The 14,655-nt window shown below is 33.3% G+C and overlaps 2 protein-coding genes across 2 annotated transcripts in view; both read left to right on the plus strand.

Annotated features, from left to right (window-relative positions):
- The window catches only part of LOC145332672 (uncharacterized), a 51,939-nt gene that overhangs the window by 13,797 nt on the left and 23,487 nt on the right, over positions 1-14,655 (plus strand). The window contains exons 9-13 of the mRNA XM_080177679.1: positions 1,914-2,015; positions 2,150-2,248; positions 2,388-2,486; positions 2,649-2,723; positions 4,544-4,592. Coding sequence (XP_080033805.1) covers positions 1,914-2,015; positions 2,150-2,248; positions 2,388-2,486; positions 2,649-2,723; positions 4,544-4,572 — 404 coding nt within the window. The 3' untranslated portion in view covers positions 4,573-4,592. The remainder of the gene's footprint in view (positions 1-1,913; positions 2,016-2,149; positions 2,249-2,387; positions 2,487-2,648; positions 2,724-4,543; positions 4,593-14,655) is intronic.
- Positions 9,078-14,542, plus strand: LOC145331898 (uncharacterized). Its single transcript, XM_080176770.1, has 8 exons — positions 9,078-9,240; positions 10,322-10,395; positions 10,554-10,612; positions 11,320-11,488; positions 12,277-12,531; positions 12,790-12,856; positions 13,364-13,439; positions 13,792-14,542. Exons 1-8 carry the CDS (start codon positions 9,083-9,085, stop codon positions 13,861-13,863), a joined length of 930 nt encoding a protein of 309 aa, XP_080032896.1. The 5' UTR covers positions 9,078-9,082; the 3' UTR covers positions 13,864-14,542.

A 14,655-nucleotide genomic window follows, 5' to 3' on the forward strand; every position in this document is an offset into this window, starting at 1 on the left:
AATTACACATTAATGTCATACTAAATTATTATTTTGCATTATATGAATTTAAAAAGGAGATGGAACAAATAGTTACTGATTTTGTCACCAGATGGAAATTGTAAACACTCAGCTTTGTTTTCTCCATGTTTTGGCCTTATTTTTGATTTAACAATTGCTATTTTGTAATGAAATGAAGGATTTTAGTCAGGGAGTAAGGGAGGGGACAATGGGCAATTAATTCAATTTAAGAGTTATCAAAGAAATCCAGTTTAATCCAATAAATTTGTCGGAAACTATAAAGGGATTGGTAATTGAATAATAGATTTCCATAGCGTCATGTAAAGTGAAATCGGATCTTGGACAAAGTAGCTTCGGACAAAGTAGCTTTGGACAAAGTAGCTTCGGACAAAGTAGCTTTGGACAAAGTAGCTTCAGACAAAGTAGCTTCAGGACAAAGTAGCTTCCGGACAAAGTAGCTTCCGGACAAAGTAGCTTCCTAAGAAAAGTAGCCTCCACTGTTAATAAAGGTCATGGCTGCAGTGCTCGGCCCCCCGGCCTGCCTAGCCGCGGGCGCTCGGCTCCCTAGCCTATAACCTAACCTAACCTAACCGAAAATTTGTAAAAACATTATTAAAACTTATAAAAACAATATTAAAAATTGTAAAAATCTATCAACCCCTTTTTGCAAAATCCACGAAATTCTAAACCACCTATGTATTATCAGTTGATGATATTTTTCTTAAATAAATGTTTTTAGGCTAACATAGGTTAGGTTAGGTTATAGGCTAGGGAACCGAGCGCCCGCGGCTAGGCAGGCCAGGGGCCGAGCGCTGCGGCTATAACCTTTATCAATATTAGAAGCTACTTTTCTTAAGTAAATGTCCTGATCTACTTTGTCAGGAAGCTACTTTGTCCTGAAGCTACTTTGTCCGAAGCTACTTTGTCCGAAGCTACTTTGTCCAAGATCCGTTAAATCACAACTTGTTTTTGATGAAATATATTGAGGTTTTTTGGTGTGATTTTTATATTACAAGATTATTGGACCCGGCCAGCTGCTAGCAAGAATATGACTGCCCCTTTTTATTCTGTTTATTTCCCTTGCCCCCACCTCCCTTCTCCCTGTCTGCTACATTCCAAACTAACACAACGAGTGTTTATTTTCCTTGCCCCCACTTCCCTTATCCCTTCTCCCCGTCTGCAATATTCAAAACATACATAACAAGTAGCGGCATTTCATGCGCAAGTACCCAAACTCAGTCAGAAACTGCTAAATTCTTGCACATTCCATTGTCCCCTCCCTTACTTCCTGGATTTTAGTACTTCAGACACCACTATGAATTTACATTTTAGTTCCCTTTTTCATGTATTTTATGAAAACTAATTTTTTTGGTCAGAACTTTTACAAAAAATAGAACTATATATAGGTCAAGTAACTTTTTCAATTAGCAATGATAGAATAAAAAATATCATTTATTTAATTCAATAATATTAATCAAATCTAATATTTTATTAATATGTAAATAATTTTTTTTTAAATCAACATCTAAATACAACCTTGTCTAAATGATTTAAATTGACTTAAATTTAATTGGTCTAAATTTAATCAAATATCATTTTATTTATCACAAATAATAGAAAATAATAATAAAATTTTGTAGGTTTGGTGGCCATCTTGTTTTTTGTGACGTTTTATAGAAAAAAATGACATTATAATATGTCATTATTTAAAATAAAATGTCATAAATTAAAAATTGCTGCCAAAATGAACCAAAATATTATTATTGTTTATATTTTTTTTTTGACGTTTTTTCAGAGATCAGGCCGTGTATATTTTTGGTACATAAAATGGCCTTAAATATGTGTATATAATTTTTATAACTGGTCTCTGAACATCAAAATATGTATTATAAATTCAATATAGCTATATCTAGGAAGAACAAGTCTTATGAAGGCAGCAGTGTATAGCGGAAGCACAGATATAGTTAGGATTCTTTTAGAATATGGAGCTGACATCAACACTAAAGATGTTCATGGTGAGTTACATACTATTATTGTCACAATATCTATCCATACATCCATCTATATACATTTTTATCTTTGTATTTAATTTCTATAATTATACTCTGAACAATAAAATATATTCTAAATCTAATATGTCTATATCTAGGATGGACCAGTCTTATGATGGCATCAGATAATGGTATAACAGATACAGTTGGGATTCTTTTAGAACATGGAGCTGACATCAATGCTAAGGATGAACAGGGTAAGCTACATACTATTATTGAAACAATATCTATCCATACATCCATCTATATACAATTATCTCTGTGTATAAAATTCCTATATATGTACTCTAAACAAAAAAATATATGTTCTATATTCAATATATACATATATATCAGGAGAGACAAGTCTAATGAAGGCAGTACAATTTGTTAACACTGATACAGTTATGATTCTTTTACAACATGGAGCTAACATCAACACTAAGGATGATAATGGTAAGCTACATACTATTATCATATTTCACTATATCTATCTATCCATCCAAACATGTATTTTTGTATATACATATGTGTTTATCTAAATTAATCTAACTGTTCTCTAAACAATGAAATATTAAATCAACAAATTATTACTAATCCAAACATTAATACATCTAGGTAGAACAGCACTAGATGCAGCAATAGATAACAGGATCAATGGATTTGAAACAACAAAATTACTTAGAGCAAGTGGTAAGCTGATTAAATTTCCTACACTAATCAAATTTTTTTTTTCTCTAGCCCTTTCAGTGGCTATTAACCCTGTAGAGACCTTACTCTGCTAACCCTGCGGGGCCAATTGCCTAACCCTGTGGGGCAATTACCTAACCAAATATAACCTAACCTAACCTAAAATAACCTATAAAAAGCCATTTTAAAAAAAACGTCGAATTGCCCCTTAACCATTGCGTCGCTACGAAAAGGACTATTCCCTGGTAATCTAATCAAAACTAAAATTTCTAAATTCCACATTGTTCTTTTGACATACTAAAAATCATTAGAATAATAGAAACTAAAATTAAAAACACATTAATTTTCACAGAAAGCATTCATAAAATAATATCATCAAATACATCATTAATTGACTGTTGAAAAGTTAATTATACATGGAGTTATTTTTAAACATATAAGAAATCATAATATTAGTAAATTTCAAACAATAAGACAACATTTATTTCACATTCCTTTCATTAATACAAAAAATCGTAGGACAATTATATCAGTGAAAAATTTAACAATAATAAGTGTATGTATTACATTATCAATATCACCTTAAAACAACAATCATAATAAATGTATTAAATATAGATAATTATTCCAAGACACGCTTGTTTTAGACAACCAATTTAAAGAAAATCATAGAATGCCAAGATTTTTTTTTGGGGGGGGGGAGGTTGTAAAACCTGACTAGGTGTAAACCATGCTCTGTTAAACTTGGGGAAACAATGCATAAGGGGATGTGCATCAAAGGTGAGCATTGCTATGTGAAAATTTACACAGGTGAATTTCATATGGGGGGCTTAGAGATTTGGAGGAGGAGAATGACTTTCCCTATTTGCAAGGCATGCCTTCACATACCCATCATGACAAAAGAATTTGAAATCTGGCGGTCAAATAGTATTTTATGACTTGGCTTCTATTTCATAGATGTGTAATTTATATAGATTGACTCATAGATGTCAAAGCTTTTTTTTGGGGTGGGGTAAAAATTTTTAAGGAGGGGGGTAAAAAATTTTAAGGGGGGGAGGGTAATTCGTATTTAGGGGGGGTAAAATGGAAAAAAAATTGGGGGGGGGGTAATCACCCCATTACCCCCCACCCCCTTTGGACGTCTATGGATTGACTATGCCTTTCTATTCAGGGAAAGTGTATAAGGGTTTTAAAAAATCTTTTTTAACTTTTTTCTTTTTGAACTAAAATTGAATATGGAGAATCAATTTCACTTCCCATTCCTCCAAACCATAAGTGCCCCTTGAGGCCTCTAGGGTTATAGCTGTTAGTAGAGTATATAAATAAAAAGACAATGTTTAAAATTTTAAGTTATTAAAAAACTCTATTCAATTATATTAATGGAAAACTAGATGATTCAACTTCAGTTTAGTCAGAAAATAAGTTTTTTAAAACATAGAAGATGTCAAATATGTTTCTTTTTGTAATATCAACTTGTTCCAATTATTAAGAACTGAATCAATACAATCGTTGGCAGGATCTTAAAGGGCAGAAAGACAAACAAATTTCTTTCAAATCCGGTGGATAGGAACCGGTTCTCATAAATATGAAAAAACTATGTCTATTATCGTATCATATCCAGCTTTCTACGAATATAGAAATGTACAATCATAAGATTAAAACCAATGTTTTTAGCCTGTGTCTTCGGCAACTCGGGGCTAAAAAAAAACTAATTTTAATCTTATAATTGTACATTCTATATCCGCAGAAAGCGGTTTATAATACGATGAAAGAAATAACTATTCTCTTTTATATAAACACATCTTATTTCAATAATATTTTAGGAGCTAAAAGAGGAACTGAAATTGAATAAAGTGTAAAAAGCAATGAAAGGTAAAATAATTCATTCTTATTATAAGTTTAATTTTCATCATTAAATTAGAAATTAATCAATTTCAATCTAAAAAAAAAATTTTGAATAATTATTTTATAGATTTATGAATTTTTATATTTTGTCCATTAATCTATCTTAACAATTGTGTGTATATATAGATGTATCTATTTAATTTGTTACTTCTCTGGTTACATATTTTATTATCAACTGGTCTATCCATTAAAATCAAGAATTAATCTATAAAGTTTTTTGTTTTTGATTTACATTCCTAAATGTATGACACATGATAAATGTTCTAATTTTTAGTTCTATGCTACTAGTCTATTCTGTTTATCATAAATCCTATGTCTCTTATATCTATTTAATAATCTTTAACTGTTATAGTTCAGTTTAGTTCAGAGAGTCGGGCTGAGAACACGCATTTTGCAAGCTCTCCCCGCCCTACCCCATGTGTTAAGCTCAGTTCTACCTTCCCCCTCTCTCTCAACTAGTTCCCCTCTCCCCACTGCCCGTGGTCACTCCGCAGTTGGAGGAAAGGGAAGACACTGTAGCCAGAGGGCACCTCGTATTTAGGCCTGGCAATGTGTTTGTGTTAACGTATCGGTCAATTGTTAACACAAAAAGTGAAAATAAAACATTAAATAAATGAATTAAAAAATCAAAATTTATGTTATGTGTAACCTAATCGCTTTAATGAACAATTTATAGTGAAGACACTCTCTAAAACTTTTTGATAATTTATCGGTCTGGCAACATTTTACCGGCGCAAAGTACTCCCGACAAATAAGCTCTCCCATTGGCTAACATTTTTTCGCGTCCCACTATTGGTCAGCTGACCCACACTCTTTCAGCACCCTCGGATCCGCCATCTTCACTTCATCATGGCCTGTAGTACGTGTGACAACCCAGAATATTGGTCAAAATTTAAAACAAATTTGGACGCAGCTTTGGATGTTAAGTTTAGTGAATACGATGCGAATATAGCCAAGGTAAGGGATGAGCTTATCCATAGTACTTTTGCCAGTCATAAAACCAAAATTAATGATATTAAATTGAGAGTCTCAGATTTAAATGTTAAATTACAATCTATTGAAGGCATTGAAAATTTCGTCGACGCTAAATCAGTCGCAAGTGAGCAAAAAGCGATTAGGACTACGATTACACAACAAAAGGACTACTTAAACTCTGTCGAATCGTCGAGAGAAAATTTCGTAAAGTTTCAACTTCTACAAAACTCGATAAGAGAGCAAAGATGTCGCGATTGGAGTTGTAGAATAGTGAACTTTCAGCAGCCATGGAACCGTGAAAATATCACTGAGTTTGTTATATTCAGAAACATTATAAGGCCCACCCTTGAAACCGCCGTTAAACGAGGGGAATTAGAATATATCCCTTCACATTTTAGTGATATCGTTGAGCGTGCTCATATGCTCCCATATACAAAGGGCCAGATCCCCGTTTTTATCTTTCGTTTTATGTCTAGATCCTACCTCGACGCGTGGATGAACAATAAGAAGGCTGTGCTCGACCGCTACAACGCCGAGATCAAGAGGTTCAACCCCAGGAATAACGCGTCACCGGTCCCGTTCTTTCCCAACAGATTTGTGCAAGCCAAACAAGATATGTCAGACCTCAACAGGAAGACAATGACCTTTGTATATGCCACCAACCAGATTTCGAGGGCCAAAGTCGCTGGCCAATATGTACAATTCCAGCTCAAGAACGGCAGCCGCTGGATACGCTGCCTTAACCCGTTCGGCAAAGACCTGAAGGAAATGGCTCAACCCATACCTGGAAGTGAGGATTTTTTTCTGTCTGAAGCACCGCCGATCCTTCGTTTCAACAAGTTAACGCCTGAGGAAAGGAAAACATTCTTCTCGAACCAAGCTGATTTAACAGAGGATGACTTCCCCAGACAGTTTAGTACTATCACTGCCCATCCAGCCAGCACGGTTCAACATATTTCAACGTCTGCCCCTGCCCCAGCTCTTGAGGACCTGGCTGTGTTCCCTCCCATAGACTCTGCCGCACATAATGCCGCAACTGCAACCGCCGCAACCGCCGCACCTAGTGCCGCACATGTCGCCGTTGCACCTGCCGCCGCCGCACAGTCTGCACCTGCCGCACCCGCCGCCGCACCCGCCGCCGCCGCCGCCGCTGCCGCTGATTTCACTACCGCACCTGCCGCCGCGCTCACCGCCGCACCTGCCGCCGTGACCGCCGCCGTATCTGCATCTACTGCCGCAATTGCCGCAGTGTCTGCCGCCGTACCTGCCGCATTTAATGCGGCACCTACCGCCGCACACGCCGCCGCACTTGCCGCCACGTCTGCCGCCGCATCTGCCGCCGCATCTTCTGCATCTTCTGCATTTACCGTTGACTCAGCACCTTCTGATCCTGTTGCCACGAGGACATTTACCGTTGACTCAGCACCTTCTGATCCTGTTGCCACGAGGGCCAAATCCAGAGAAATCAAGGAAGTAAGAGACACCGCCAATAAAACAAAACGTATAGCAACAAAGGCGGTAATCTCAACATGAAGTTAAGTATCTTGAACGGCGAAAAAAGGTACCTAACATAAGACATTCAGCATAGTTGTTATTTTCAGAATAATTTAAATATTTTGGAGTTAATTTTGATCCATATGACGTGAACTTTTTAATATTATATATATATTACTTAACTTATAATCGTTCGAACGTCAATGTCGCCTATTAATCTTAAACTATGGTCTCTATCATATCTCTATTTTTTGTTGTTTAGCATATAAAATATATGGAACTTGTATGAAAACGAGTAGGGGGAACTAAACTAGCTTTTAAATGTGTTGCCACCCCCAACACACACATAAACTAAACGCAATCGGAATAAATATAGTAAATATAGTAATTTTTTTCGTTTCAACGATAATATTTTGTATATTAACTATCTTTATTTGTTCATTAATATCTACTGTGTTTCAGATGTCCATACTTGACGTTAAAACGATTCCTCCTGCGGTGCTCCTGGACCAGCTCTACTATGACAAACCTCCCTAATGAACAAATTAACCAGGATAACGGTAACTTGAACGATAACGTTGGTCTAAATCTTATGAATCCGATTTACGGTGATTACTTTAATGATTTCGAAAATGAATTCGGAATAAATTGTGTCTTTTCAAGTGAACAAGGTATTGTACAGAAACTGAAAACATTCAACGAAAACCTTCTCAATATTTTTAGTATTAATTGTCAGTCATTACATTCTAAATATAATGATATTAGCCCAGTTCACAAAAGCTAAACAGTCGACCGATAGAAATTTTCAGTTAACCTTTTTTGAGGTCAACCTTTTTTCAGTCATACTTTTGAATTTTTACTTCAAAAATAAATTAGTTAATGTTCCTTTTTCCCTGAGAATAACAGCTGTAAGTCAGACTTTAGAAAATTTAGACCGACGTCCTCATGATCCCCCAAAAAAATAATTTCAATAATATTTAATTTTCAAGAAAAATGATATCTGCAATCTTAAAGTACTTTGAATGTAATTAGTTAATGAAATTAAAACGAAATAATTTTGGTGTTGTATTTATTATAATAGTTTTGCAATGGTGAAGAAACGTCCTTCAACTTTTTAGTACATGCTACAGCTGAGAGTTGATTATTAAAAAGTCCGACTAACTTAAAAAAAAATGGCGGTCAAAACAAATACCTTTTCGAAGTTTTATTGAAATTGTTACAATACTTAAACTCTTTAAATATTATTATATTATATTTATTTTATTTGCGATTTTTTTCCAATATCACAATATATTAACGTTTGCTTAAAGTTATTAAACATCTTGCGAGGCAAGAAGAAGGGTTAGTTTGTGATACAAAGGTTACATACTTATGTGTGTATAATAATGTTTGCTTTTCAAATAAAGTGACATAATAGTTACTAGCGGCTACGCCCCTAGAGGCCTCTAGTGGCACTTTAAATGTTTGTTTTTTTGGTTCAAGTCTTTATGAAACTTTTCTATTTTACTTTCAAGTATGTTGCGTTGAAATCTCTCTAAGTAAAAAAATTCTCTTGGGAGGGAGGTGGTACCCTCCCCCAAAATGGTTATAAACCTTCCCAGGATCTATGAGAAGCTACCCTGTTAAGCAGAACCCGATTGGTTCAGCGGTTACCAAGATCATTCGGTACAAACAGACAGACAAGATAAGAGTTATTACTGTGCTAATTATAGTAAAGGAGATACGTGGTAAAATGTTTCATCTTATTTAAAACTTTTGATTCTTTTCCTCAAGTTTCCAACGTAGCTCCTAAACTACAAATAGCAAAAGAATGTTACTTTTATTTTAATAACTATGTTTATGACGTTTAAAATATGTAACATTTTTTAATATGAACACAAGCCGCGTATTTTGAATTTTAAAAATGTTTGCATTTTTTGCACAACTTTTATATTGTTCATGGTAAAGCAAAACTAAATAAAAATTTTAATCAATTTCAGATTTTAAAAATGACAAAAGCTTGGTCTGCTGCACAGTACCAGAGTCTGGTACTGTGCATGAAAGCCACAACAATTTGCAATGAAAATTCTAATACACAGAAAAACTTTTATGCACTGATGTGTAGCGACCCTAAGACCCGCCAAAAAAACTCTTGGCGTATCCACAGGTAGATATAATTGTTAAGATGATTCTTAATATACCAAAGGGATAGTTGCCTGAAGTACATTTCCGAAAAATGATTTTTAGCAAATGTAATTTTGTATTACAATAAATAATATTCAATTAGACAACACTAAATTAGTCATCATGTTAGAAAAAAAAATCCAGCTATATAAATTGCATATTTTTAAAAGTACATTGTAGAAAATTTAAATGCTCTTATATTTATGCCTTACTGTTAATGTTTAAACCATTGAACAGGAAAACATTTACAGTTCAATAAATTCAATTTTAAATCCATTTCGTGCAACTACCCCTTTACAATATATAAAATTCAGTTTCATATTTCTATTATCAGCATTGAAGGATACTGCATAATTTTAAACATAATAAATTAATTCCGTCTTGATTTATATTTTTGGAGTATAACTAACATGGATTACAACATCCAAAAAAGCAAAGTTATAAAAAAAGATAGTTACTACATTTTTTCAATCGTTTCTAAATGTTAAAGGAATGACTGTGCAAAGTTTAAATCGATAAAACAATTCTAACATGTATAAATTATTATTAACCTTAACAGCCTTTCATATTGGACATATAGGCAAATCGACCATAATTATACAACATATTCGATTTTAAAAAGTCTAAACTGAACAAGATTATAATGCAATATATGTAGCTAGCGGCTACGCCTCTAGAGGCCTCTAGTGGTACTTTAAATGTTTGGTGTTCTAAAAAATAATACGATACTTTGCAATGTTACGTAGGAGTTTCAAAAAAAAATTGATTTATTGTGATTTCTCTTGGGAGGGTGGTGGTACCCTCCCCCAAAATAGTTATAAATTCCTGGGACCTATGAGAAGATACCCTGTTAAGGAGAACCCGATCGGTCCAGCGGTTAGCATGATCCTTCAGTACAAACATACAAACACACAGTCAAACATCCTATTACTTTATCATAAGGATTATGTATACGTTGAACACAAAGATTTGACATTACATTGTGCTAACTTTCAATTGTAATTTATGAAATTACTTTAATTATTCTTATATTAATGCAGTCAATTAAAAAAAATATTTTATAGCTTGTGGAAAACCGTCCTCACAAAGTTCAACAACGTGAACGAAAACTCCTCCAAAAGCCTCGCTCAAATAAAAGGTAGTAGTTATGTTCATTTGTATTCTAACTTTTTAAGTATTTATATACATTTAGGGTTGGTGCGTCTGTCAGTTATTATTTTTCATTTCAAAAAGGCAAACGTGATGTTTAAAACTTACATTTTATTTCCTTTTTTTTTTAAATTCTCTTATTTCTAGCAAAATGGAAAAGAGAAAATATTACAAAACCCCAGGAACAGACAAGGGACAAGGCCGAGGTAAATTATTTTCATTTTAGATGTTAATTACATTTGTACATATTTTTAAATTCTTGCAGATCTACTTGTATACGTATGGTTTTAATGCTAATTAACCTACTCTACATTTCCTTAGCTATGTTAATTTTTAAAGTGGGCTACTTAATTGCAGAGATTTTCTGTTATAACTAACGATGTGAAAACAATATTATGGGCAAAATGAATTACCATTACTTGGAAAGGGCAGGATTCTCCTTTGAATTTTAGTGATCATCTAGAAAATCCAAAGCATAATCAACGTGTAATGGGATACGATACTCTAACACCCAAGGATATTAGGTTAAGTAACATCCATAAGACAACCAACTCTCTGTGATGCACGACCTTTGTCTGAGAAGTCCTAACTGTGCATGGTAACGAGTTGCGCCTGTTTTGGGCCAAGGCATTCTCCCCACTCTTAACTATTTACATAGCTCATCTGACATGGTAGCAATGGGAACCAATTTTAACGCCTTTAGCTATGACGCGGTGTCCGACCGAGATTCGAACCTATCACCTTGTCAACGACGAGCGGATGAATAGATGCACATAGGTCATAAGAATTATCACAACAAATTTCAGCTTTTTATCTTCAATACAAGCTGCAAGAAATCGTATTTTCTTGCAACTATTTAAACAGACAAAATTAGCAATAGAGCATCTATGCTACTTACAAAAAATATATTTAGATAAAAACCAAAAGTCGACTAGAACAATACGAGAAGAAGTTAAAAAAAAGAAACTCGTTGGCGAAAAAAACTGGTGGAGGCCCCCCACCAGTGGAGCCATCTTTTCCTTCAGCCTCCGAGGACGATGAACCTATTTTTAACCGCTATAGACTACTTTCTCGGCCTAAAGGTATAATAGTTTTGAGTCATGTAAAAATGAAGGTCATTTAAAGTAAACACGAACATAAAATGTAAGTGAGGGTGCTGTCAAAAAAAGTTTTAGAAGGTGGGGGTTTTGGTAGAGGTTGGAGAGGGGTTTCTCGTGAATTTATGAATCACAAAGCAAAAGTGTGTTGGGGGGGGGGTAATCAACCATCTCGTAATCAATGCGCAATTGGCACTTAGAATTCTAATTTCATTATAAAACTTGGCATGAGTAATCAAAAAAGTAAAAAAATCATCTTGTTTTAAATGGACGAACGGACTTTCTGGTAACGATTATAGAGTTGCTACGCTTTCTAAATCGTACCTAACAAACTGTTATAAGAATCAGCGTGCACAGTTAGAAATAGGACAATTCTAACCTGTTTAAATTAATGAAAAGAGCTAACGTTACGGACGTACATACGACCCTAATTAAAAGGAGATCGCACTATAGATCATCAAACACTTAGACACAAAAACAAACTTGTGTGTTATATTTTAAAGCGATTATAGTTTGTATTAATAAAGTAGTAGAGCTAACAAAAACCCAGGAATAGTGTATAACCAACAAGCGAAATTAATATAAAATAATATTAGGGGGGCAAATGGAGAGGTCGTCATTTTTATCATGACAGCTGAAAAACATGTATAGGTTTCGTGATTATTTACAAATTCATTTCATTATTGGTATAAGCTGACAAAAACCCACAAGGATAAAGGATTTTTTTCTCTATGCAAAAACCTAATTTATTTATCAATAAATGTATAATTTAGGCAGCAAGCTCACATACCCCGTTGATGAAAATATTTCTACTCCAAAACCTTCATCCTCAAAGTTATCCTCGTCCACGCCCATTTTTAGCAATAGTCCTGACCATGTTACTTCCCAACTTTTAACTCCAAAAATCACCCTAAATTCTCCTTTTCAAACGCCCACCTCTGTAACACCTTTTTCATCCCCTGCCACAAGTTTCCCCAACACCAACGTTTCCCCCGTGCAACAACAAATTACCAGCAGAACAGTTCTAGGTAATCAAAATATGACATTAATCAATTTCTTCCTTTTTACATAGATACCTTCCTTTTAACAAATGTCTTTGGAAACAACAATATCTAGAAAACCTGATCACTTGATGTTGATTTCAAATTACGACTTTATACATATTTCAATTACCAAATGTCCATATGACTTTCTTATGTCTATCATATTTATTAAAATGATTTAAAAGTTTCAATGCAAAATCCACCTAAATAACTTACCTACTTACATGATATTACAATTTTTAGAAAACGGAGACACCATCTTTGAATTAAACTGTTCTGTCTCCAAAATAAAAGAAAAAAACATTGAAAGGTAATAAAACTAGGATAACATCCAATAAAGCAAAGCTCAAAATAAAAATGATGACAAACAAACATTGACATGTGTAGAGTGATAGAGCTTCAATGATCAGAATACAAATATTAAAGTTTTAACAAATTTGTACTTTAATTTGTTTCAAAACAATGTAAAGTCTGTTTAATGTACTTTTTCATTTCACGTCATTCTAAAATGTTTTTTTGTTTTATTTTATTTAGCACTTTCAACTCAACAAAACATTTGATAAAATTTCTTCAAAAATCAATTATAATTTAAATTTTTTTTTATTCAATAAGTTGAAAATCCACATTTTTTAAAAGAACGTTTTTACTTTTTGGTAATGATTATAGAGCTACTATACTTTTAAAAATCCAACATTACTTACAGGAATCATGATGCAAAGCTTGAACTCGATAGGACTATGATAATACGACTTAATAAAAGATAAGGTTAAGGTCCAAGGATGGCCTTGACGTGAACTATACCATCAACAATATTTAGTTGGTCAATAGAGCAGCTGGAGAGGGCCAAAAAAATTGTGGAATTAAAATCTGCAATGGAGAAAAGAAATCTAGAGGTACAGTTTATATTAATTCAATTTAGATAATATTTATTCAACAAGGGATGGCAATATCCATAAGTAGCTGAGCACAAAAAATCATGGATAAGAATTCGGACAAGGACATTAAAAAGCAGGTTTTTAAAATCAATAATAAATTCTTTGAGAAAAGTATAATGAAACATTCATTTATTTCGTATTATATTTTGTATGATGACTGACAGACTGATAGTCATATTAATAAATATGTGGAAAAATATTACTAAAAAAAAAATTAAAATCGAGGTAGGTTTAAACAATTTAGTTCTCTACAGAAGCATAACTTTTAGTCTCTATATATCAATGATTATAATTAATTTCCCTCATTTAGAAGCAACTTTTGGTGGAACAGATCGAATTCATGCGAAAAATAAATGAAGCGAAACTTAAAAAATTCACTTGAACATTTGACATAAATTAATATTCTATATCTTATTTTCTATATTGGTTGGAGAGTTTTGTATGTGAAAAAAAATATTTAGCGATTTTCAACAAATTTAGCTTTAAAAACCAGTTAAAAATTGTCTATTTTTCCAAGATTAATAAACCTTGACCAATTTAAGAGTTGCAAAAATGCGTATATTTTTAAAATTTAAATTTCGCGGCTTTTATTAATAGTTTTTTGTTTGTAAATATCATATTTATGCTATTTGTACGTTGCATTTTGTGCTATGTTGGAAAGTTTTAAGTCAGATGGAACATTTACCACTTAGCTCTTGAAAAATACGTAGCACAGGAATCATACTTAAATATACAAAAACTAGAGTTTAAGACGATTTTAACGGTATGCATAACATATTTCTACTATTAACACAAGCCACACAATTCGAATAAAAAAATTACGCATTTTTCCACACTCTTTAATTAATTTGTTAAGCAATACTTTTTTCCTTTTAAAAAAACACCCTGCATTTTTGTGATCGATTTCCTTTCAGTTTTAGGTTTGGTCTCAAAAGGTGTCTTATCCACCCCCCCCCCCTCTCTATATTTCCATAGTAAAGTTTAAAAAATAATATGTAATTTAAAACCCTGTAATTTTAAAATATTTTTGTTTCTTTCTTAAATAAAAATTGTTAACTATCGATGTTTAATGCAAAACGTGTTCGAATTAGCTTTGAATAACTAACTTAATTTGTATTTTTAAAAGCGAAGCTTTTCTATAATTAGGGTCGGTCCGTTTGTACGTCCGTCCGTA

Source organism: Acartia tonsa, chromosome 11, assembly GCF_053477335.1.
Source record: "Acartia tonsa isolate MP-2025a chromosome 11, ASM5347733v1, whole genome shotgun sequence".
Classification (NCBI taxonomy): domain Eukaryota; kingdom Metazoa; phylum Arthropoda; class Copepoda; order Calanoida; family Acartiidae; genus Acartia; species Acartia tonsa.